The 26,062-nt window shown below is 43.1% G+C and overlaps 1 protein-coding gene across 1 annotated transcript; it reads left to right on the top strand.

The window, feature by feature from the left end:
• The first annotated feature begins 4,254 nt into the window (after nt 1–4,254).
• Nucleotides 4,255–24,169, top strand: Coq10b (coenzyme Q10B). The gene is made up of 5 exons (NM_001009671.1): nt 4,255–4,384; nt 9,902–10,051; nt 12,641–12,833; nt 15,538–15,639; nt 23,121–24,169. Exons 1-5 carry the CDS (start codon nt 4,269–4,271, stop codon nt 23,286–23,288), a joined length of 729 nt encoding a protein of 242 aa, NP_001009671.1. The 5' UTR covers nt 4,255–4,268; the 3' UTR covers nt 23,289–24,169.
• Nucleotides 24,170–26,062: the final 1,893 nt, after the last annotated feature.

Here is a 26,062-nt window from a genome sequence, read left to right on the forward strand (position 1 = left end):
GTTACCATTCTATTGCTGTGAAGAGATACCATTACCAAAACATTTAGTTTCAGAAAATCAGTCCATGTCTGTCATGGCAGGGAACAGTACCTCAGAGCTTACTACATCCTAATCAAAATGTTACAGGGAGTGGGAGGGGGAGAAAAGGGGAGGAAGGAAGGGGAGAACTAACTGGAATAACAGGGGCTTTTGAAACTTCAATGCCCAGATCCAATGACAAGTCCACTTCTCAATCCTTACCAAACAGTTCCACCCATAAGGACAAGCATTCAAACATATGATCCTAAGGAGACTCATTATCCTTTAAACTACCACACCCGACTTCTTCTCTTATCATGTGACATCACTCTGTACTGTGCCAGTTTCTCCACTCAGATGCAAGAATCACGAGAGAAGCAAACCTCTTGCCTTTGTACATCACCTAGCCTCAGATGTTATTTGGGGAGAAGCGGACAGTGTGCACATCAGGCAAGTACTTTACTACTGAATTCAAACCCCAGACCAAGTATTCTGTTATGACAACACAAACAGATAAACATGGTAATGTAACTTTAGTCAGTCTTACAGGACAAAGAGGAGTTAGGTTAAGAAGACAGGAGATGGGGGCTGGAGAGATGGCTCAGTGGTTAAGAGCACCCGACTGCTCTCCCAGAGGTCATGAGTTCAATTCCCAGCAACCACATGGTGGCTCACAACCATCTGTAAAGAGATCTGATGCCCTCTTCTGGTGTATCTGAAGACAGCTACAGTGTACTTAGATAGAATAAATAAATAAATCTTTAAAAAAAAAAAAAAAAAAAAGAAGACAGGAGATGCCAAGGCTGGGCCCCCAGTGAATGGGATTGTTGGGGGGAGGGTGATAATGGGGAGGGGATGGGAGGGGAACGCCTACATAGAAAGGGAGGGGGAGGAGTTAGGGGGATGTTGGCCTGGAAACCAGGAAAGGGAATAACATTTGATATGTAAATAATACACAATTTAATAAAGATGGAGAAAAAATTAAAAAAAAAAAGACAGGAGAGAGGATAGAAACAGGACCTCCTAGGAAAAGAGGATAAGTTGAGTAAATACTATTTATTTTGTGTATTTATGTATACACACGCACATGTGTGTGGGTATATGCCAGCATGTATTCTGTATCACTGCTCAGAGGTCCACCTGTCCACTCTATATGAACTATGGGTCCGCTGTCACCCCAGCTATTTAGTAAGCTGACAGAGGAGGATGCCTGAGTCCAAGAATGAAACATCAGTCTGGGCAAGAGTGAAGCTTTGTAGAAATCAGAATAAACAAATAAAAACAGCAACCTACATTACTCTTCTCTTCCTTCTTTTATTTAATATTTTTCTTCTCTTTCCTTCTTCTTACCCTAATTTTTAAATATTTATTTATTTATCTATTTATTTATTTATTTATTTAGTGTTTTTTCCAGACAGGGTGTCTTGGTGTAGCCCTTGCTGTGTTGGAACTCATTCTATAGACTGAGCTGGCCTCGTACTCACACAGATATGCCTGCCTCTGCCTCCTGAGTGTTGAGATTTAAGTAAAGATTAATTTTATTTTTAAAGCTTTTAAGAATTTATGGTATGTGTTGCCAGGCTTAGCCAAAAGCACCTTTATCTTGTGAGCCCTCCCCAGTTCTTATCCTGTGTGTGTGTGTGTGTGTGTGTGTGTGTGTGTGTGGTCAGTGCCTGCAGAGGGCAGGAGAGGTTGACATATACCCTGGAGCTGTTACTCATTGTTGTGAGCCACCTAACATAGACTCTGGCAACGGGACTGGCCTCCTCTGCAACAGCAGCTCTTAACTGCTCAACTACCTCTCCAGCTTCATCATTTCATTTGAAATGTTTTTGAGGATCTTACTGTAGCCTGGGGTAGCTTTTCTTTCAGTATCTCTAGTGCCAGGCACTAGATTACAGGCACAGGACACCATACCCTACCCCTTACTTTATTTTTTTTTTTATTCTACACATTTTAGGGTTTCATTGCTATGAAAATACACCATGACCAAGGCAACTTTTTATATAGGACAACATTTAATTGGAGCTGGTCCTGGAGGTTCAGTCCATTATCTTCATGGCAGGAAGCATGGCAGTGTCCAGTTAAACATGGTGCTGGAGAAGCCAAGAGTTCTACATCTTGATCCAGAAGCAGGTGGAAGAGACATCCTTTTGTAGGCAGTCAGGAAGAGGGTCTCTTCTGCCTTAGGCAAAGCTTAAGCTTTGGACTTCGAAGCCCACACCCACAGTGACTCACTTCCTCCAACAAGCCCACACTCCAACATTGCTACACTTCCTAATAGTACCACTTCCCATGGGCCGAGCATATTCTTTTTTTTTTTTTTTATATTTTAAGTCCTATTTCACTTTTATGAGCAGAAACATAAATTTTCTGGAGACCCCAAAAGCTCGGGTTTCACAATCCTGCCTTTCCTCATTAGTTCCACATTCAGGCGGGTAGGCTGTGTCATTCAAAAAGTGGGACCAAGTCCTTCCCCCGGGGCCCGTCAGTATCGTTCAGAGGAATGCTGGCATGATATAAATGTCATTTTATTTAACTGCATAATAGCTTTTTCACAGCTGACTTTTCCTAAAAGGAAAACGTTCTCTTCAATCCCAGAACAAGAGAAATGATTTTACAGAGTGCGGGAAAAGCTACCATAAGGTATTTATCTTCACGTCGCTAATACAGGGTCATCCACGTGATCCATCAACTGTGACAGCACAAGTTCAGTAGTAACTAATGATGCTTCAAACATGTTTCTTATTTCAAAGTCTCATAGTATTCCACGAATGGCCAAACCTCTTTATAACCAAAGATACTCAGAAATGCAAAATCACCAAATTCCCCAAAGGTACTTGAGTTTTTAAATTTGACTTCATATTTTATCTCAATGGCGTAACTGCCCTGGAAACCAACACATACATGATATGTAATTGCCTGATATTGCATTATACATCAATTCTATCTTCCCCTTTGGAATATGAGCTCTGTGAGGAGGCAGACTCATTTACTTCTCAGCAGCTAGTAAGTCTTTCAAAATATTTATTGCCTATGTTTAACCAAAAATCTCATTTATTCTCCAAAACTCTGTTAAGCAAATGCAGCAGGCAGGATGGCCAAGTGGGTAGAATTTGCTGTGCAAGCCTGATGACTCAAATTGGATTCCCAGGAATCCACATAAAGATGGAAGGAGAAAAAGTGACTTCACAACTCTGTCCTCTGACTTCCACGAGCCAGACACATATCAGACACCAGTCACACACACGTACATGCATACAGTAATAAAGTACAATCCTATTTTTAAAAACTGTTTTAGTGCCAGCAAGATGGCTAAGCATTTTAAAAAAAAAAACACTTGCTGTGCAAGTCTGTTAAGTGAGTTCCATCCCTCAGACACACATGGAAAGAGAAGACTCTGACATTCAAATGTGTTTGTTACCTGTGCCCCTCCCCCATAAGTATACTTATTTTTCAGGTGTGTTTAAGTACTGCTATCTTACCTTTGGGACTAAAGAGGTTAAGCAGGATTTCGGAACAAATACATAAGAAGTCAGGACCTTATTCAATCTCTGGATGTGGCAAGCGAAGCTGTTGCTTTGTATAGAATGAGGGAAACCTAGATTAAGCCAACACCAAACCAAATCTTGGCCACGTAGGAAGAAAGCAGCTAGAATTGACAGGTCACACTGGACCTGTTCCCTGACTGCGTGATCCGGAGTTGCTCTCTGAACAAGCCCTCAGGGTCAGCACATCAGGTACAGTTTTAGGTCGTCATTACACAGTAAAATCCGCTGGTTTGGCAGCAGCCTCGAGAACACGCTAGGCCAGCACTGGGAGGGGAGGAACGGGGGTGGGGTGGGGGTTGGAGGCAGTTATATAATTAGCCAGCTTCTGGGCTTTCCTTCCCGGGCAGGGCGGCCCTCACGAGCCGAGCCTCGAGACTCGACCCCAAGTAACTCAAGGAAAAAAACCGGACCGTAGGTGAACCCAGGAATACGTCACGAAGATTACATAAGTACGCAGGCGCGGGCATAAGCGGCGTGTCCTGGAGACCCGCGCCCCTCTGATTGGCTGGCCAGAGGTGGCACTGGACGCGTGCGTCAGTCTGGCGTCATGGGGTTGGGAGGGACTTAGTGGGAAGAGGCGTGTCCAGTTGCTCAAAAGGCCCGAGGATTGGCTGAGAGGCGCAGTAGCCCTCCCGCCGGGCCGGCCTGAGGGCGGCGCCTCGGGCCGGGGTGCCGGCGTTCGCTACCGGCTTCACAAAGATGATCATGGCAGCTCGGACTAGTCAGAGGACTCTGGCTAGGGTGGCATCGGGATGCCGTCCGAAGTCAACCACAGTGACGGAAGCCCGGGTGCGAGGGTCTGCGCGCAACGTCAGGTAGCGAGTGAAGGTTTTCCGGGCGGCGGGTTCGCGGCGGGCCTACAGCCAGGGCGCTGACCCTAGTCGGCTCCGGAGACCCGGGGCGCGGCGCTCCGCCGGCTGCCCTGCTTGCACCTCATATTTTCAGGGTGCGTCAGCGACGAGGCTGACGTGGGAGCAATGAGAAGCAGCCAGGCCTCCGGCTCCCGCCCTTCCGGTCTCTTAGAGGTGGGCGGCGACCGTCAGGAAAGTTTAACTACGCCCGAGGGCTACGGGCTTCAGAGGCCGTTGGAGTGCGTGTCCTGGCGGTGAACCGCCTGGCAGACACTGTCTCACTTGCTGTGGAGTTCTTTGACCCTGGCCACTCAGCGCTTGCAAAATGAAACGCATCCAACAAAGAGAATCTTTTTTTTTTTTTTTTCTCACATCGCTGTAACTTTGAGATCCTGTAACCTTGAAGATGACTCTGCCCTCGGTTTTCCTGGTTGGTCCTTTAGGGAGATTTGAGGGTGGAGATGAATCTAGAGACTGGAAGGATACTGGTTTTTTTTTTTTTTTTTTTTGGTTCTCTTTTTCGGAGCTGGGGACCGAACCCAGGGCCTTGCGCTTCCTAGGTAAGCGCTCTACCACTGAGCTAAATCCCCAGCCCCTGGAAGGATACTGTTAAGTTTACTATGCAGTTTTCTATTACAAATAATATCGTAATAAATTATCCTCAAAATTTAAAAATCGCTCGGTTTGGTGGCTCACACCTGTAATCTTAGCAGTAGGAGGATCGCAGCGATTCAAAGCCAACCTGAACTACGAAATGAGCCTCTGTCTCAAAACCAAAAAAGCAAATTGATATTTGAAATTAAGCAATATGTATACATTACAGAGGAGAAAGTCCAACTCTTGCTGGGCTTCAGAACATTTCGGTTGAAGGAAGACTTTAAAATATCAGCAAAGAGGCCAGGCCCCATGCTTTGGAGGCCGTCTGGTCTGTGTAGCTAGTTGCTTACAAGGTGAGATCTGTCTCAAAAACAAACTACCAGCCATGCTTCATCTCCAGATCTCACACAGACATGTTGAAACTGAAATTAGATAGTTTATTCTCAAAAAATAGCTTCCAAGCAAGACATAACCTTATATTACTGATTAAATGTTGCTTTGCTGCTTATGATCCAAGGCTTGTGCTCAGAAAGTCCATACCCAGCCTCAGCCTGGGAAATATCAAGTGACTAGATCTCAAAAAAAAGACAACAAAAATACCCCAAGCTCATTTTATGAGGGGCTGGGATAGAGTCTGGGGCCTTGCCCATTCTATCAAATGAACTAACTACTGATTCAGCCTTCTAGCAATTCTTTGACAACTTCACCCATGTATATAATGAATTTGGGTCTTTCCCCCACCGTGTGTGTGTGTGTGTGTGTGTGTGTGTGTGTGTGTGTGTGTGTGTGTTGTGTGTGTGTGTGTTCACCTACTTGAGTTTGTGTACAGTATGCAAACAGGTGCCCATGGAGACCAGGGGGTGTAAAATAATAGAATTACTCTGATCCCCATCTAGCTTCAAATGAATGACACTCAAACTGTGATTTATTAGACTCTATGCAATTACCCCTAATAGGGATTGCCTCTAATCTAATTCTCTAATGCTAGACTTCCTACTTTCCTCAACCATGCTTCCCAAACACTGCTGTTTGAATTTCTGGGTTATTTCTGCTCCAGCAGTCTAGGGAGCATTTTACTCTTACACCTGCCACTGGTCTATCATGTCTTCTCCTCCTCTGTACTCCTTCGCTCTTTTCCTTTCTCCTCCCCTCTCTCCCCTGTGTCCACTCCCAGTCAGGTAACTCAAACTCCACCTTTCCCTATTTTCCCCAGTAATTGGTTGTAGCCATTTTTGTTTAACCAATGGTTTTTAATTGGGGAGTAAGAATTGCCTAGCAAAGGTGGTATACTTGGGAATTAGCTCACCTTCGGGCAACCAGATCTTGGGTACAGAATTAGCATTTGAATATATAGCAGCTGACCAACCCCCAACAAGAGAGTGTTAGGAACCAAAGAGGTGGTTGTGAGCTACCTGGTGTGGGTGCTAGGAACCCAATCTGGGTCCTCTGCAACAGCAGTAAGCAGCACTCTCACTAATGAGCCCCTGAAGGGCCTGGACTTTCATGAACTTTCACACTCTAGGGGAATGAAAAAAACTTGTCTCATATAAAACTAACTAACTTTTATTCTCCCGAAGTAATTGTTGTCTGTGAGGTGTACTGCTTCCGTCTGCTAACCTAGGCCTAGTCTGGAAGCTTCTAGCCTCTGTACAATCTAATCTAAGCCTAGAATGGTTTCAGCCTCTGAGATTTACTACTGAACAAGCTCACCCTTTTTGGTTCTTTCTGAGCTCTGATTGACAGGTTCAACTCAGCTGTTGTGGCTCAAACTCGTCTCCAAGCTGACTGATTCAATCTGGCTTCTCTCTCAGCCTCTGACTGAGTCAGTCTGCTTGGCCTCACACTAACTGGCAACTGTTCTCATCTTCTGGCTCCTTCTCATTCTCTAGCTAATTCTGTCTTCACCGGTGTCCAGCTTGTTCTCTCTCTGCAGTCTACCTCTGTACAACTCTCCTGGTAAGACTGCTACCTCTCTCCTCCCCCACCCTGCACTGCTCTCTCTTAAGTAGCTTCCCTTTCCTCTCTCTTCCTGTGAGAGTTGGGCATATCTTGTTCTGTCAAGTCTTTGTCTAATTCATCACTTTGTCTGCCACTCAGGTTCACAGTATTATCAAATATCTTGCGATAGTCTCACAGGCTGAATGTTGCAGTAAATTAAGGCCATAACAGGAAGTATTTAGAAAACAGTTAGACAACATGTCCACTTAGCAGCAGTAGCAGTAAGCTCCTTCCTGATTCACAGTACCAGGCTTGAGTTTCTTCCTGTGGAACAGGCCTTCAGGCCAACCAGAAAACAATCCATTACCTGCATAGTAGTCATGCTGAACTTGCAGCAGTGAGCAAATCTTGCCTGGCAAGTTGTTATTGGGTTTTCAGATGGGTAATACTATTAATGACTTGATCCATAGCAACCCTTCTGCACTGTGAAGGTTAGCTTCAGGGGAGAGGAAGCTCCCCACTCAGACTCAGCATGATTTCTCTATCTTTGCAACTGCGTGCTGGTCTGTTCACCTGATGCTATCCTCAGAGATCTGAAAGGGCTCTGGCCTGGCTGGAGTGGCCAAGGAGCTGCACGCTCCAAAGGGGGAGGGGAGAGTTGGATTGAGACCCCTCTTTTCTTCTTCGACTTCTGCCTGGGTGCTCAGCTAGCCAGTGAGGTTCAGTGGCTAGGAACCAAGGTGGGGCTACCGTGCAGGAAGTGACCACAGTGGGCCCAGGCAGTTTTCAGCAGCAAAAGCTTCAGGAGAGAACTCTCTTCCCCAAAAGTGACAAAAGCTCTCAGCTGATCCTTGATGGAACAATTCCCACCACTTTATTTCTTCTGGGTAGGGTCTTATGTACATTTTGGGATGGGTTGATGGGGCTTTTTTCTTAATTCCCTCCTCTTGGCCTGTTTTTTTTTTTTTTTTGTTTGTTTGTTTTTTTGGTTTTTTTTTTTGTTTTTGTTTTTTTGTTTTTTTTTTCCCCCCCGGAGCTGGGGACCGAACCCAGGGCCTTGCGAACCCAGGGCCTTGCGCTCCCTAGGCAAGCGCTCTACCGCTGAGCTAAATCCCCAACCCCTCCTCTGGGCCTGTTATGCTGCTCCTAACTGCTGTTCCTTTTGTTTTGTTTTGTTTTGTTTTGTTTTGTTTTGTTTTGTTTTGTTTGGGACAGATTCTCAAGTAGTCCCAGCTGGCTTTAAACTGTCTCTATATTGGATGGCCTTAAGCCTCTGATCCTCCCTAGTGTTGGGAATGCTAGAGTCTGCCCTGAGTTCCGATGTTTGTTGAGACAGGGTCTCCCTCTGGTTTCGGCTTCCTAGAGCTCACTATGTACCCCAGGATGTTGGTCTTTGAGTTTCTGGATATTACTGAGCTCTTTTCCTACCACCTAGAACACCTACTACACTTCCCCATTTATTTGCATTATTTACATATTTAAGTATGTTTCTATATTCTGGTGTATTTACATTTTACTATTGAGCTGTAGCCCCAACCCATTTTTATCTTGAGACAGGCTCTCACTAAGTTCTCCAGGCTGGCTTACATTCAAGATACTGCCTTAAGATCCTGAGAACTTGAGACTACAGGTCTATACCACTGCGCACAGTCCTGCTTATTACACATCCACTAAAAAGGGCTTGCAGGAGCACCTTATCTGAAGATTCGATTACATGTGCCCACACCTGATTTTAGCACTTTAAAAAACCGGTCTCGTGTTCCGTATTTGTGTGTATGATGTGTGGTGAGTGTGAGGGTCAGAGGACAGCTTGGTGGAGTTGGCTCTCTCCTTTTGTATTTATGTGGGTTTCAGGGATTGTCATGGTTTTGAGTTAATGCTTTTACCTGCTGAGTTTTCTTGCTGGTCTCTTGACATGTTTTTCATGAATTTTGTGTGTTTGTGGGTCCATGTGTGATTGTGAACAGAGGAGTGTAGGTCCTCTCGAGAGTCTTGAAGAGGGTTCAGATCTCCTGGAGGTGTAGAGTTGCTGGTAATTGTGAGCTGCCAGATTTGGGTTCTGAGAACAAGAGCCACCATGTGGTTGCTGGGAATTGAACTCAGGACCTCTGGAAGAGCCGTCAGTGCTCTTAACCATTGAGCTGTCTCTCCAGCCCAGTCCACACTTTTTTAAAGAAAAAAAAGTTTTATTTATGTGCCTGTATCTGTATGTGGATATGAATGCAGGTGCCCTTTGAATTCCTAGCTACAGCATCATCTTTGTAAGGTTCATACTTACTCTGTTCACTGTGATAACTAGTGATTAACAGTCATGCATAGAATAGGAGCCTATGTGTATGTGGACTAAGAGCTTATTAGTGTGTGGACTAATGATTAGTGGAGAGTCTAAAATAGTTACTCAGTAAGCTTGTTAGAAAACCGTGAACAGGAGCATAGATAACATCTGTACATAGACTCATGTCAAACAGCTAGCACTGTGTAACAGGACGTCCTGTAACACAGGCATGCTGGGATAAATGATTCGGGAGCCAAAGGGTCAGCAGTTCTGATGGCTGTCAGATTCTAGATTGGAGACTGAGACCTGGCCTCAGGTCTCATTGGTGTGGAGCAGGAGCCAGGCAAACTCCCAGAACCCACCTGGAAACAACTTGAGTGTATAAGCTGGACTGGATAATATATGGAAAATATACTTAGCAAGCAAGCTTATGGCAATGCATAGAGACTACCTGAAGTCAGGTCTGACATGGTAATGTTTATGCCAGAAGCCTCTAACCACACTGTTGATTTTATTTCTTTATGCTGCTTAGGACATTTATCTTTCTGAATCTTTGCCCTTGCCTTCAGCACTACTCTAAAATGGCACATTTCTGAAATATGATTGCTTATTATAATGCTTGTATAATTTGTTTAGTTTTTACCTAACATGTTTTAAATGTTGTTTTGTAGGTACTTAGCTCCCTGTGGTATACTGATGAACAGAACCCTTGCACCGTGGGCCTCAGTTTTGCCTAAAGAGATCTGTGCAAGAACCTTCTTCAGAATCACTACACCATTAGTAAATAAGCGAAAGGAGTATTCAGAGAGAAGAATTATAGGGTTTGTATATAGTCATTTTATTAAAGCACACTTGTAATTTCTTATAGAGTAGCATGCTGCTTTCTCTCTGGACTATCTTTCTACAGATCACACTGCTAGGTAAGCCTGTCTTTAGCCCTTGCTGTTTTATACATACTGTTGAAAAGGTATAATATTGGGCTGGAAAGATGGTTCAGTGGTTAAGAGCACTGACTGCTCTTCCAGAGGTCCTGAGTTCAATTCCCAGCAACCACATGGTGGCTCACAACCATCTGTAATGGGATCTGATGTCCTCTTTTGGTGTGTCTGAATATAGCTATAGTGTACTCATGTACATTAAACATCTTTTTTTAGTCATTTTTTTTTTAAAAAGACTAGTAGTATATTAACTGTATAGGATAGATTTGACCTTGACCTTTAAAGGAAATAACTTATGATTTACATTTTTGTTATTCTTTCATGATTATAAAGACTAAATTTGAAGGCTCAAAATCAGTAGAAAGCCAAAATACCCCTTTGTGTGGAGGGTGGTGGGGGTCCCACTCAAGACAGAGTTTCTCTGTGTAGCCCTGGCTGGCCTCACACTCAAATACCTGCCTGCTTGCTTGCCTCCCTAGTGTTGAGATTAAAAGTGTGCACCACCACCACCCTGTTGAAAATACCTTTTTGTAATTATAGTTAAATTACAATTTTGTGGTGAGTTCTATTTTAACTGTGTCTAGCATCTATTTACCTACTTGGGTTTTGAGACAGGGTCGTGCTGTGTAGCACTGGCTGGCCTGGTACTTGCTTCTGTACGAAAGCTGGGCTGCACCTCTTGGCAGTGCTCCTACCAGAGCCTCTTGGGTACTACAGCATGTGCCACCATGACCATGCTTTCTTGTCGTTATGAGCAAGAGCAGTAACTATCTGGCTCCCAGTCAGGTTGCCTTTTATCTGTCTTCAGAGAGGTCATTGTCTTAGTTACTGTTTTATTGCTATGAAGAGACACCACAACCAAGGCAACTCTTAAAAAAGAAAGCGTTTAATTGGGGTCTTGCTTACAATTTCAGAGGTTCAGTTCATTTTCATCCTGTCAGGAAGCATGGCATGAGGAATGGCAGACAGTACTGGAGTAGTTGAGAGAGCTTGGGCCTGCCATAGGCTTTTTTTGAAACCTCAAAGCCCACCCCCAGTGACACACTTCCTCCAGGAAGGCCACATGTACACTCATAAGGCACCATACCTCCAAATTGTTCTAATCTTTCTCAAATAGTACCAGTTCTTGATGATTAAGCATTCAAATATATGAGTTTTGGGGGAACACTCTGATTCAAACCATTATAGTCATTCTCCAGCCCTGAATTTTTAATTTGGTTTTGGTATTTTGTATTTTTATGCTGGAGTTTTCTAAATGGTTATTGTTAGTATAAAAAAGGCGTTGATTTTTATGTTTTTTAATAGGCTATATTACTGAACTGCTTTTCTTTTAATGATGTTTATTTTTTACACATGTGTATGTGGGATAGAGGTGCTTGGAGTCTAGAAGAGGGTGCGCTAGAACAGACAGATGTGAGGAGCCTAGCATGAGTGCTAGGAATTAAACTCAGGTTCTCTGTAAGAACAGTAGCACTGTTACCTGCTGAGCCACCTCTCACCCCTGGGTTGATTGTTAGAAATTGACTCTCATCGGCATGTCCCCCTCAGGGGGTTGTTACATATCACATTTTGTGATTCCTAACAGGACTGCTTCTAGATGAGAGTTATGGTTTTCCCTCCTCTTTTTTGCCAGATAATGTGATTATAATAGGTTTTCTTATATGAAATCATCAGTATATCCTTAGACAGTTGCTGTACTGGAGGTTAAACCCAGCGCGTCATGCATGCTAAGCAAGTGCTCCCCCAGCTGAGCTTTGTCCTCAGCTCTTGCTTTGCTTCCTTTTGTTCTGTTTTCTCAGTCTCTAGTAGCCCAGACTGGGCTCAATACTCACTCTGTGACTGGTAACTCTGAGCTCTTGTTCCTTCTGCTTTAATTTCAGTTTCTCTGGTGTAGTGGTATTAAAGGCTTGAACCACCTGCCTTGTTTGTTTGAGACAGAGGCTCCCTATGTAGCTCTGACTGACCTCAAACTCACAGAGATCCTTATGCCTCTGTCTCCTGGGTATAGAGATTAAAGGCTGTGCCACCAAGCCTAGCCCTTGTTCTTTTTCAAATAGGTTAAGTAGGGTCTTTTTGTGTTGCCCAGGTTTGTTCTCCCTGCCTCAGATTCTGGAGTAATTCTTACTATTGGAACTTTTTATGCACCCACACATGCACACACCCCTCTTTGGTGGGGGGATGTCAGAGGGAATGTAGTCTTACTAGCCTAAAGTCGTGAATTTTGTTGCCTCAGTTTCTCCAGAGCTGGGATTATAGGCAAACCATACCATACCCAGTGAAACAAACAATTTTAAAATGTTGACAGTAATTAATCATTTTAAAACTACCGTGAAGTTCGTTGTGACCTCTGCCATATACGTATTTATAGTCATTTTACTTCCTGTGCTGCCATTGCATCATGTCCTTTATTTATGTTTTTTTTAACGCTTGTCTCCTAGAAATGTTGCTAACAGTGTTTGTGGTTCTTTTCAGGTACTCCATGCAGGAAATGTATGATGTAGTATCAGGAATGGAAGATTATAAACATTTTGTTCCTTGGTGTAAAAAGTCAGATATATTATCAAGGAGATCTGGATATTGTAAAACCCGATTAGAAATTGGGTTTCCCCCTGTTTTGGAGCGATACACATCAATAGTGACCTTGGTAAAACCACATTTGGTAAAGGTAAGTTTTTTGTTTTTTGTTTTTTTTTTTTTTTTCTTTTTTTTTGGAGCTGGGGACTGAACCCAGGGCCTCGCGGTTGCTAGGCAAGCACTCTACCGCTGAGCTAAATCCCCAACCCCAAGGTAAGTTTTTCTTTTGCTGAAGACTACCAGATCACCAGATAGGTCATTGGCCCACAGAAGCGAGAAATGTTTTCATCTTTATACTATTAAAATAAGACGGGGGCTGGAGAGATGGCTCTGTGGTTAAGAGCACTGACTGCTCTCCCAGAGGTCCTGAGTTCAAATCCCAGCAACCACATGGTGGCTCACAACCATCTGTAATGGGATCTGATGCCCTCTTCTGGTGTGTCTGAAGACAGCTATGATGTATATAATAAATAAATAAACCTTTAAAATAAGACGGGTTGGGGATATAGCTCAATGGTAGAGCGCTTGCCTAGCAAGCGCAAGGCCCTGGGTTCGGTCCCCAGCTCCGAAAAAAAGAAAAGAAAAAAAACAAAAACAAAAACAAAAAAAACCAAGACACAGAAGTACATGCCTGCAGTCCTAACAGTAAAGAGGCTTAAACAAGTGGGTTCTGAATTTGAGGCTAGCCTTGGCTCTAAAGTGAGCCCATCTTTAAAAGAAAGAAAGGAAGGAAGGAAGGAAGGAAAGAAGGAAAGAAGGAAGGAAGGAAGGTTAATATGTTTAATATTTTCAGAATATTGCTTTACTGCTGAGGGAGGGGAAATCAGTTTGTTGAATGCACACAATTTAGTTTTGTATAAATTGGAGGAGTCACAGTAAGACAGTGAGAGGTCAAACAAGTGTTAAGAAGGGGAGTGCGAGCAGAGAGATGGCTGGGTGTTATGCTACTCTCTCTGAGGACTTGCTTCAGTTCCCAGCATCCACGTGGTGGCTTGCTCCTGGCTCTAACAGCAATTCCAAGGGTTCCAAAGCTCTGGCTTCTGGGTCCTGCATACACTTGGTATAAATACATACATGCAGGCAAAAACATACATGTAATGAATGAATCTTCTTTATCCTCTAAATGTAAAATGTTAACATGATTAGATATCCTGCCAGGTTAACCATGTTACCCTTGTCAGAGGACCGTGTATATGAAGAAAAGTACCCAGCCTTTTTCTTTTTTTTGAGGGCTTCACTATATAGTCTTGAGTTGTCCTAAAATTTATCATAGACCAGGCTGTCCTCAACCTTACAGAGCTTCACCTTCTGTTTTCTGGGTGTTGGGATTAAAGGTGCAAGTTCAAGGCAAGCAGAATTCCTTAGGATAAGACTCATTCTTTTAGATTTTATTTTTTGGTGCTGTGGTCATGCATTCCATCCTTTCCCTTCCCCTTTCCTTTTTCCTTTTTTCTTCTATTTTTATTGTTTTCTTTCATTTTTTTAATGTGCACTGAAAAAAAAAAATCAGAAGAGTTAGTCACAGCAAAGAATCATAATCAGACTTTCAGGAAAACTATATGGAGAACTCTGAAATAAGTGAAATTGAAAGGCGTCTACTGGTCTTTTCCGGCCTTTATGGACACCTGAAAGAGTGCACAGGATGCAGGTCACACATTCACAGCCTCACATTCACACAAGGGGCAGGGTGGACGGCTCAGTGGTTAAGTACACTGTGGCTCTTGCAGAGGGCCTTGCTTCCCATTTCTGGCACGTACCTGCTGCTCACAGCCTTCTATAATTGCAGTTCCCGGGGATCTGATGCCCTCCTCTGACCTCTGTGGGTACCAGTCATGCATGCAGTGGACAGACATGCAGGCAGGCAAACAGTTTACCCTATAGATGTGGGCCAGGCGCCTTATAAACAAGTCATCCATTTCAGAGTGATGATATACAGTATGTGTTGTTGTAAAACTTAGGGAAATGTGATACAGTCTTTTACCTTCTCAGGATCACCTGAGTAGCAGAACAGGAATTGTGGATTTTAAAAATCATTCCCAGGGTTGTGGGATTGCTCAGGTGGTTAAGCACTCACTCTGCAAGTGTAAGGTCTGAGTTCAGATCTCCAGTTCACTGAGAAGACTGGCAGTGGTGACATGGGTGGGAACTCCAGGGCTGGAGGGCAGGGATGGGGATCTCTTAAGATTATCTGTCAGCCAGCTTAGCCAAATTGACGAATCCCAGGTTCAGTGAGAGACTGTTTCAGTTTCAAGTTGCTGTGGCCAAACATCTGACATGAAGCAGTTTGAGGGAGGAGGGGTTTCTATGGCTTATAGTTGAAGTGAGCCCTTCCTTTCCTAAGGTAGAGAAAACATGGCAGCTGGTGACGTCATAGCAGCAGAAGCTTAGGCTCACTGCACTGCCTCTACAGTCCAGAATCAGGGAGCAGTGAATGCTGCTGCCTCATTTTCTCCTTTCTACAAGTCCAGGACCCTGGTTCTGGGAAGCATGCTGCCCCATTAACCTAATCTAGACAATTCTTTATAGATCTGCCCAGAGATTGTCTCCAATGTGGTCCTACATCACAGAGACTCTCAAAAAAGATGGATAGCGACTGAGAAAGACAGCTTCTGTCAACATGAGCAATTACGTCCCCGCACACTAAGTAGCACAGTGGGTGAACACATGCAAGAGAAAGCAGTTGGCAGTCTTGTGGCTCCTAGACATCTTTTTTCTTGAACTTAATGCTGATTAATAGTAGATTCTTGCTCGTATTAAAGGTATTTAACTCGTTTTCTTCTTTCCATCCATTCTAGGCCTCTTGTACTGATGGGAAACTTTTCAATCATCTGGAGACTGTTTGGCGATTCAGCCCAGGTCTTCCTGGCTATCCAAGAACATGTACCTTGGATTTTTCAGTAAGTCTATTGTACAGCCCTTGTTTATGTGTGTGTGCCACAGCACACAGGTCAGGGGTCGGGGTCTGTTTTGTCTATCATATGTGTCCTTGGTGCTAAGTGCCACTGAGCCATCTTGCCAGCCCCAGTTTATGCATTTTTTGAGGCAGGGTTTTGCTTGTAGCATGGGCTAGAATGCAGTTTACTGCATCGCTTGAACTGGCCTCAACCTCACTGTCATCCTTTAATCTCTTACATGCTAGGCTTATAGCACATACAGACCACACAGCTAATAATACCCATTTTGGTGTGGGGGTTGTTTTGGTTTTGTCTTTTGTGTTTCTAGACAGTGTCTCACTCACTATGTAGCTCTGACTGTCCTAGAACTCACTCTGTAAACCAGACTGGCCTTGAACTCAAGAGATTCACCTTCCTCTGCCTCCTAAGTACTAGGTAAAGTATTGCACCACCACACCCAGCTTAATACACACTTTTAAAACCCAGAAGCTAGAATTATCTTCTGCATAGAGAGATTATACGGTTTAAAAACATCTTACATTTTTGAGTAATGAATAGTTTGTTTTCTTTTTTTAAATATTTTTTAAGAATTGTTTATTATTTTACGTATGTGAGTACATTGTCGCTGTCCTCAGACCCACCAAAAGAAGGCATCAGATCCCAATACAGATGTTTGTGAGCCTCCATGTGGTTGCTGGGAATTGAACTCAGGACCTCTGGAAGAGTAGCCAGTGCTTTTTTTTTTTTTTTATTGAGTATTTCTTATATACATTTCGAGTGTTATTCCCTTTCCCGGTATATCCGGGCAAACATCCCCCTCCCCCCTCCCCTTCCTTATGGGTGTTCCCCTCCCAACCCTCCCCCCATTGTCGCCCTCCCCCCACCAGTCTAGTTCACTGGGGGTTTAGTCTTAGCAGGACCCAGGGCTTCCCCTTCCACTGGTGCTCTTACTAGGATATTCATTGCTACCTATGAGGTCAGAGTCCAGGGTCAGTCCATGTATAGTCTTTAGGTAGTGGCTTAGTTCCTGGAAGCTCTGGTTGCTTGGCATTGTTGTACATATGGGGTCTCGAGCCCCTTCAAGCTCTTCCAGTTCTTTCTCTGATTCCTTCAACGGGGGTCCTATTCTCAGTTCAGTGGTTTGCTGCTGGCATTCGCCTCTGTATTTGCTGTATTCTGGCTGTGTCTCTCAGGAGCGATCTACATCCGGCTCCTGTCGGTCTGCACTTCTTTGCTTCATCCATCTTGTCTAATTGGGTGGCTGTATATGTATGGGCCACATGTGGGGCAGGCTCTGAATGGGTGTTCCTTCAGTCTCTGTTTTAATCTTTGCCTCTCTCTTCCCTGCCAAGGGTATTCTTGTTCCCCTTTTAAAGAAGGAGTGAAGCATTCACATTTTGATCATCTGTCTTGAGTTTCATTTGTTCTAGGCATCTAGGGTAATTCAAGCATTTGGGCTAATAGCCACTTATCAATGAGTGCATACCATGTATGTCTTTCTGTGATTGGGTTAGCTCACTCAGGATGATGTTTTCCAGTTCCAACCATTTGCCTACGAATTTCATAAAGTCGTTGTTTTTTTTTTTTTTTTATTAACTTGAGTATTTCTTATATACATTTCAAGTGTTATTCCCTTTCCCGGTTTCCGGGCAAACATCCCCCTCCCCCCTCCCCTTCCTTATGGGTGTTCCCCTCCCAACCCTCCCCCCATTGCCGCCCTCCCCCCATAGACTAGTTCACTGGGGGTTCAGTCTTAGCAGGACCCAGGGCTTCCCCTTCCACTGGTGCTCTTACTAGGATATTCATTGCTACCTATGGGGTCAGAGTCCAGGGTCAGTCCATGTATAGTCTTTAGGTAGTGGCTTAGTCCCTGGAAGCTCTGGTTGCTTGGCATTGTTGTACTTTTGGGGTCTCGAGCCCCTTCAAGCTCTTCCAGTTCTTTCTCTGATTCCTTCAATAGGGGACCTATTCTCAGTTCAGTGGTTTGCTGCTGGCATTCGCCTCTATATTTGCTGTATTCTGGCTGTGTCTCTCAGGAGCGATCTACATCCGGCTCCTGTCGGTCTGCACTTCTTTGCTTCATCCATCTTGTCTAATTGGGTGGCTGTATATGTATGGGCCACATGTGGGGCAGGCTCTGAATGGGTGTTCCTTCAGTCTCTGTTTTAATCTTTGCCTCTCCCTTCCCTGCCAAGGGTATTCTTTTTCCTCATTTAAAGAAGGAGTGAAGCATTCACATTTTGATCATCCGTCTTGAGTTTCGTTTGTTCTAGGGATCTAGGGTAATTCAAGCATTTGGGCTAATAGCCACTTATCAATGAGTGCATACCATGTATGTCTTTCTGTGATTGGGTTAGCTCACTCAGGATGATATTTTCCAGTTCCAACCATTTGCCTACGAATTTCATAAACTCGTTGTTTTTGATAGCTGAGTAATATTCCATTGTGTAGATGTACCACATTTTCTGTATCCATTCCTCTGTTGAAGGGCATCTGGGTTCTTTCCAGCTTCTGGCTATTATAAATAAGGCTGCGATGAACATAGTGGAGCACGTGTCTTTTTTTATATGTTGGGGCATCTTTTGGGTATATGCCCAAGAGAGGTATAGCTGGATCCTCAGGCAGTTCAATGTCCAATTTTCTGAGGATCCTCCAGACTGATTTCCAGAATGGTTGTACCAGTTTGCAATCCCACCAACAATGGAGGAGTGTTCCTCTTTCTCCACATCCTCGCCAGCATCTGTTGTCCCCTGAGTTTTTGATCTTAGCCATTCTCACTGGTGTGAGGTGAAATCTCAGGGTTGTTTTGATTTGCATTTCCCTTATGACTAAAGATGTTGAACATTTCTTTAGGTGTTTCTCAGCCATTCGGCATTCCTCAGCTGTGAATTCTTTGTTTATCTCTGAACCCCATTTTTTAATAGGGTTATTTGTCTCCCTGCGGTCTAACTTCTTGAGTTCTTTGTATATTTTGGATATAAGGCCTCTATCTGTTGTAGGATTGGTAAAGATCTTTTCCCAATCTGTTGGTTGCCGTTTTGTCCTAACCACAGTGTCCTTTGTCTTACAGAAGCTTTGCAGTTTTATGAGATCCCATTTGTCGATTCTTGATCTTAGAGCGTAAGCCATTGGTGTTTTGTTTAGGAAATTTTTTCCAGTGCCCATGTGTTCCAGATGCTTCCCTAGTTTTTCTTCTATTAGTTTGAGTGTGTCTGGTTTGATGTGGAGGTCCTTGTTCCACTTGGACTTAAGCTTTGTACAGGGTGATAAGCATGGATCGATCTGCATTATTCTAAATGTTGCCCTCCAGTTGAACCAGCACCATTTGCTGAAAATGCTATCTTTTTTCCATTGGATGGTTTTGGCTCCTTTGTCAAAAATCAAGTGACCATAGGTGTGTGGGTTCATTTCTGGGTCTTCAATTCTATTCCATTGGTCTATCTGTCTGTCTCTGTACCAATACCATGCAGTTTTTATCACTATTGCTCTGTAATACTGCTTGAGTTCAGGGATAGTGATTCCCCCTGAAGTCCTTTTATTGTTGCAGATAGCTTTAGCTATCCTGGGTTTTTTGTTATTCCAGATGAATTTGCAAATTGTTCTGTCTAACTCTTTGAAGAATTGGATTGGTATTTTGATGGGGATTGCATTGAATCTGTAGAATGCTTTTGGTAAAATGGCCATTTTTACTATATTAATCCTGCCAATCCATGAGCATGGGAGATCTTTCCATCTTCTGAGGTCTTCTTCAATTTCCTTCTTCAGTGTCTTGAAGTTCTTATTGTACAGATCTTTTACTTGCTTGGTTAAAGTCACACCGAGGTACTTTATATTATTTGGGTCTATTATGAAGGGTGTAGTTTCCCTAATTTCTTTCTCGGCTTGTTTCTCTTTTGTATAGAGGAAGGCAACTGATTTATTTGAGTTAATTTTATACCCAGCCACTTTGCTGAAGTTATTTATCAGCTTTAATAGTTCTCTGGTGGAACTTTTGGGATCACTTAAGTATACTATCATATCATCTGCAAATAGTGATATTTTGACTTCTTCTTTTCCGATCTGTATCCCCTTGACCTCCTTTTGTTGTCTGATTGCTCTGGCTAGAACTTCAAGAACTATATTGAATAAGTAGGGAGAGAGTGGGCAGCCTTGTCTAGTCCTTGATTTTAGTGGGATTGCTTCAAGTTTCTCTCCATTTAGTTTAATGTTAGCAACTGGTTTGCTGTATATGTAGCCAGTGCTCTTAACCGCTGCGTGATCTCTCCAGCCCTGAATACTGTTTTCTACATGAATACTTAATGAACAAATCATTTAATTGTTTTTTGGAGACAAGGCCTCATGTAGCCCAGGCAGGCCTCAAATTTAGTATGTAGCTCAGGCTGCCCTTGGACTTCTGTGATCCACTTGCTTGCATTACAAGAGCATTAGGCCCACAGGCATGCACCACCATGCCTGGTTGTTTTTATGTGGTAATGGGATTAAATTGGGCTACTTGCTAGGTCATGCTAGATCAGCACTCTATACATACATATCAGCCCCAAACACTCCTATTTTCTACAATACTATTCATTCCTTCTGTGTTTTATACATTTTACAAATCCCTACATTATAAAACATATGCTAGACTGGGAGTGTAGCTCAGCGGGGAGTGTCTGTTTAGGATGCCTCAGGCTCTGGACTTAATCTTTCCTTCTCTCTCTTTTTTTTTTTTTCTCTTTTTTTTTCTTTCTTTTTTTTTTTTTTTCCGGAGTTGGGGACCGAACCCAGGGCCTTGCGCTCGCTAGGCAAGCGCTCTACCGCTGAGCTAAATCCCCAACCCCTTTCCTTCTCTTTTTAATGTCTTAACTTTTTTTTAATGCTTTGTTAGCAGGATGAAATGAATTGCCCACATAATTTTCACAAAATAAGTTGTAAACCTCATCTTATCCCCTGAATACAGTTTGTTTGCAAGCTTTTAGGTGTATGTGTATGTCCAGATGGTTTTCTTTGAAGAAGTTCCACGGATGTTTTTATACCGTGATTCTAATGTATTTTGATGGTATGGAACTAAAGTAACTATTACCAGTGATATCGAGAGCACATGGAATTTTAGGGCCCCTTTCACTGTGAGTCTTGGAGCCCAGTGCAAGTGTTCCACTTTAAGGATGTATCTGAAGTGCCAATGTATTTGTAAAGTAGGGGAAATTTGGGTCACCACTAAAAGGACTGGCCACTGTTGCTAAGTCTTATCAATGGTTTTCAATGCAGGAAGTCCTAGTCATGTTTTTCAGGATGGCCTGATTAGTGACTCAGTATATTTTTTATATCTAACACACTGAGGCAGTATGGATTCTCAAGTGGAAAAGCCATTAACTACACAGTATGCTCCTGTGAGTGTTTCAGACCCTCTTATGCTTTGAGCTTTCTGCCAACCGCAAAAGCTACAGAGCTTTTTCTTAACGATAAAATGGAGAGAAGTGAATTTATTGAAAAACAAGCAAAACCAAACATAATTTCACTATCTATTCAATACTAAGGACATTTAAACTTTTTAAAAGTCTAAAATTAGCTTCAGAGTAAATCTATGTATTTCATATTAGATGCAGAAATAATATTGAAAGGAAAACATGATTTTTATTTTGGAGACTCTTGTCAGGTGTGATGGCGCGTGCCTTTAATGCCAAAACTGAGAGTGCAAAGGCAGGCGATCTCTACGGGTTCAGGCCCAGCCTGGTCTACATAGCAAGTGAGTTCCAGGCCAGCGAAAACTACATAATGAGACCATATATCATAAAAATAAATAATCTAGAGTCTCCTAATTGTCTTGCTCATTTCACTTTTCTTCTTTTTTCTGTTTTCTTTTTTTCGGAGCTGGGCCTTGCGCTTGCTAGGTGCTCATTTCACTTTTTTTTTTTTTTTTTTTTTTTTTTGGTTCTTTTTTTCGGAGCTGGGGACCAAACCCAGGGCCTTGCGCTTCCTAGGTAAGCGCTCTACCACTGAGCTAAATCCCCAGCCCGCTCATTTCACTTTTGCTGTTGTAAATGCAAAGCCATTTCTAACCGGTTTCCCAAGAGGAAATGAATTTTCTCTGTATTTGTGATTCAGGTCTTAAATTTCTAAGAAATGTTAGTAATTTAGAGAAAATGGAATATTCTTTTTTTCAGCTCTTGAACTACTTCCATTAAAAAGTTAAGAACCAGGGTATGCCTATAATTTGTGCAGTATTGTGGCTGAGGCAGAAGGATCACAAGCTGGAAGCCAATTCAAGCTGTGCAGTTAAACCCTGTCTCAGAAAAACAAAACAATATAGCACATAAAGCCTTGGGTTTACTCTAAAAGTTGAAATTAATAGGACAATTGGAAATGTAAACATCTGGATAGTTTAAATTATGGCATTATTACCTAGGAGCTGATAATTTTCTGATTTTGAAAATTGTATGGCTATACGGTTATAAGACAAATAGGAAATTTTGGGGTGATGAGTATATGAAAATCCTTTATATTGTTTCTGGTATTTTTTATTTTATTTTATTACATTTTCATTTATTGCACATGTAAAGGTCAGAGGACAGCTTGAGGGAGTCGATTGTGTCCTGATATGTGGGTCCTAAGGCTGAACTGAGGTCCTCAGCCTTGGCGACAGTTGCTTTTGACCCACTGACCCGCTCAGCATCACAAGAAAGTAATGCAGCCAGACGTGGTTGCACACACTTTGAATCCCAGCTCTCAGGAGGCAGAGGCAGGCAGGTTTCTGTGGTCCAGGTTAGCCTGGTCCACAGAGGGAGTTCCAGGGCAGCCAAGGCTAACCAGTGAAGCCCTGTCTCTCACACACAAACAAAATTAAAGAATAAGAAGCCATAGCTAGTGGTGTAGGCCCCTAATCCCAACTACTGGGGAAGTAAGGCAAGGAGGAGTTCAGTGGGTGCACTCAGTGACTTTGAGCCTAGCTTAGACAACTTAGTAAGATCCTGTCTCAAAATAGAAGATGTGAGAGCTTGCCCAGTGTGTGAGACGTCCCAGTATCAAGTCCTAGAACCAGGAAGAAAAGAATAAAGTAGAGGACTCGGAGTGTGGCTCATGGGAACACTAGGTTTGGTGCCAGCACTGCAGTCCCTTCGTCAAAGGAACTTAAAGTATCTTACTGTGCAAGGACGGTAGGTTACAATACTACTGTTTAAAGCTGTAACGCTTCGGCTCCCTGCTCTGTTGGTGGCATGCATATGCCTCACAGGCAGTATCAACTGTTCCTTGGACCCAGGGTTTTGTGTGTGTTGGACAGGCGCTTTGCCACTGAGCTACATCGCCAGATGTTCAGGCCCTAGCCAAGGCAGGCCTTGAACTTGGATCAACAAGAAACTGAACTTACAGTCCTGAGGCACCAGGCTAGCCTGGAACTCACTGTGTATACCAGGCTAGTTGTAAATTCCCAGTACTCAGGCCTCAGCCTCCTTGGATGCTAGGATGACTAGCAAACGTGTAAAACAATTTTTAACATTTTCCTGCAGATTTCTTTTGAATTCCGCTCCCTTCTGCACTCTCAGCTCGCTACACTGTTCTTTGATGAAGTTGTGAAACAAATGGTAGCGGCCTTTGAAAGAAGAGCTTGTAAACTGTATGGTCCAGAGACAAACATTCCTCGGGAATTAATGCTTCATGAAATTCACCACACCTGAGAGGAAAACGAGAGCTGCCTCCATCCATCTTGACTAGTTTGTTCACTTTTAAGAAGCCATTTCACCAGCTATTGAGAAGTCAGACAGCATTTGTTAAACCTGCCTTGACTCCAAGCCCGCTCCATTGAAAATTTATACATTGAATATGGACTCACTTGTACATAGAATCATTTCTTCAATCAAGTGTAACTCTAAGTAACGTGTACATTTGCAGGCTCTGCCTGCCTTTGTAATAATGGATGTCATCACTGTTGCTAGGATACCACATTCCTCATTTGAGTGCACAGATGAACAAGTCTTTTAATTCTCACCTTACATGAAAGGTTAGCCGAGATACAATGTCTGTTATATTAACCATATCATGTCTAAGTTATTAGGTTGAATATTTGTAACTTATTGTTATTAGGCATGTCATACAGTTTAGGGTATTCGAGTAATCATATATTTAACATTAAAACTCAGATTTAAAGTACTGCCAATGAGGTCTTAGCACTTTGGGTATTTTAAATTGTTCTTATGGGTCGCAGGAGATAGTTCAGTGTTGTTGGGAAGTTGTTTGCCAGATGTACTGAGTGGGGTTTTTGTTTTGTTTGTTTTTGCTTTTTGTTTTATTTGGTGAGTGGTCCAGAGCTCTGAGCTACTTTTCTAGACATTTGAAACTTCCTCCCAGGTGCTTTGCACTCTTTGCTGACTGCATTCAACCTTTTGTGTCACTGTGGGCGACATACGTAGTTCCCATGTCTGCAGCACACGCAGGCCATTCCTATTTATTGTGCATAGTCACTTTCAATAATAGTCTGAACTGATATTTTTTTAAAAAACAAATCAGTGTAAGGGCTGAAGTCATGACTTAATAAAGTTAAATTGTTTATTTTTGTATAGTGACTTTAGTTATTTAAATCTTTTGGGTTTCGTTTGGTTTTTCAAGATAAGGTCTCTCTGTGTAATATCCCTGTCTGCCCTGGAACTCACTCTGTACACCAGTCTGGCCTCAAACTCAGAGATCCTCCTGCCTCTGCCTCTCGAGTGCTGGGATTAAAAGCACTGCCATCATCACCACTACTGACTGTTATTTAAATTATCTCTGCATGTGCAAGGCCCTTTGTTCGGTGCCCAGCTCCAAAAAAAAAAAAAAAAAGAAATTATCTCTGTATTGTTTTAATGTGTATTTGGATAGATGGCCTAGTTTGCTTTCCTGTTACCAATGAGCAAAAGCACTTGTGAGGAATGTGTTTATTTCAGTTTACAGCTTACCATTTATCACAGAGGGAAGCCAGGGCAGGAGCTAAAGGCAGGAACTAAAGCAGAGAGCGAGAAAATGGCTGCCTGGCTTTCCCCAGCTTGTGTTCAGTTAGCTGCTCACACACTGCAGACCCAGCTGTTCAGGGATGGCATAGCCCACAGGCGCTTGGCCCTTCTTCATCAATTAGCAGTCAGGAAGTCTCACAGACAATACCCCAAGGCCAGTCAGAGGACAGCAATTCTTCCATTGATACTCCCTCATCCCGGGTGACTAGGTGTGTGTGAAGGTTGCAGCAGCTGTAACAACAGACACAGAACTATAGAATTTCATGCCTTATAAATACTTTCGTGGGTGCAATATTCATCCTTGATTTGATCCTCAGCACTGCCAGAACAAGGGGAAAAATATCACAAAGACAGAAATCTGAACTAAACTCATTCTTTACTCAGTATCCTCTCCCTTCCTCTACAACCAAATCACCTCTTCACACTAAACTTCTAGTCACGGTGCTTTCGGCTTTAATTGGTGCTTGTGTGGATTTGCTCCATAGTCTCAGCACTGGCTCTATGGTTTTGAGGAGCTCACACTTTACATGGGCTTTAGTTGTGCTTTTAACAAGTGAAACAGGATCTTCCCACTTGCAGGTAAGGCACACACAGCCAGAGCAATGTGGGATGCGTGTAATTGTGTATCTTGCATTTGATTTGGGTTCTGGTATTTGACTCAGTGTTACTGGGGTGTCTGGAACTCCCTATGTAGCACAGAAGATGCTCTCATTACTGAGGCTCTTGGCCAGCTTCCCAAATGCTAAAATTGTAACTTTGAGCTACCATACCTGTTTGGGTTCTTTTTTGTTGTTACTGCTTTTTTTTTTTTTTGCATGTGTATGTGTGTTTAGGTACATGTGTGCATATGGTGGTTTGTAGTTGACATTGGGTGTCTTCCTTGATGGCTCTTTATGTTATTGTAGCAATCTCTTGCTGAAGAACCTGGAGCTCACTGATTCCAGCTAGTAGAGCTATATGGAACGCCTTGGGATACCTGTCCCTGCCTCTCAAGTGCTGGGATCCCAGATGTTGCCATCTCTGTCTGACGTTTTATATGGATGCTAGAGATCCAAAAACCACTGGTCCTCATGCATGTACAGCCAGCACTTTATCCTTTTGAGCCATCATCACCCTTGCCCTGGGGTTGGTGGGGAGCATAATACTGATACTATATACTACTCTGTTTTACCAAATAGACATGTTGTCACATTGCCTTCTACAGAGTTATGCTTACTTAGGGATTTGTGCCACTTTTCATCAGAGTAGCTTCTTTGTGTCATGAGTGATAGTTAATGTGGAGATAACTTTAGAGTTCTGAGAGTGACTCAAGTGTTCTAAATAGGACCTCTACATTACCCACTAAGGCTTCAGGGGTGGAAAGAGTGTGAAAGACTGAACTAGGAGATAAGAGTGCTGAAGGAACATCTGGACAAGGCATGGCCTCTGCACTCAGGAAACAGCTGCACAAGGTGGAGGACATCTAC

The sequence above is a fragment of the Rattus norvegicus genome, chromosome 9 (genome assembly GCF_036323735.1).
Source record: "Rattus norvegicus strain BN/NHsdMcwi chromosome 9, GRCr8, whole genome shotgun sequence".
NCBI classification, from domain to species: Eukaryota; Metazoa; Chordata; class Mammalia; order Rodentia; family Muridae; genus Rattus; species Rattus norvegicus.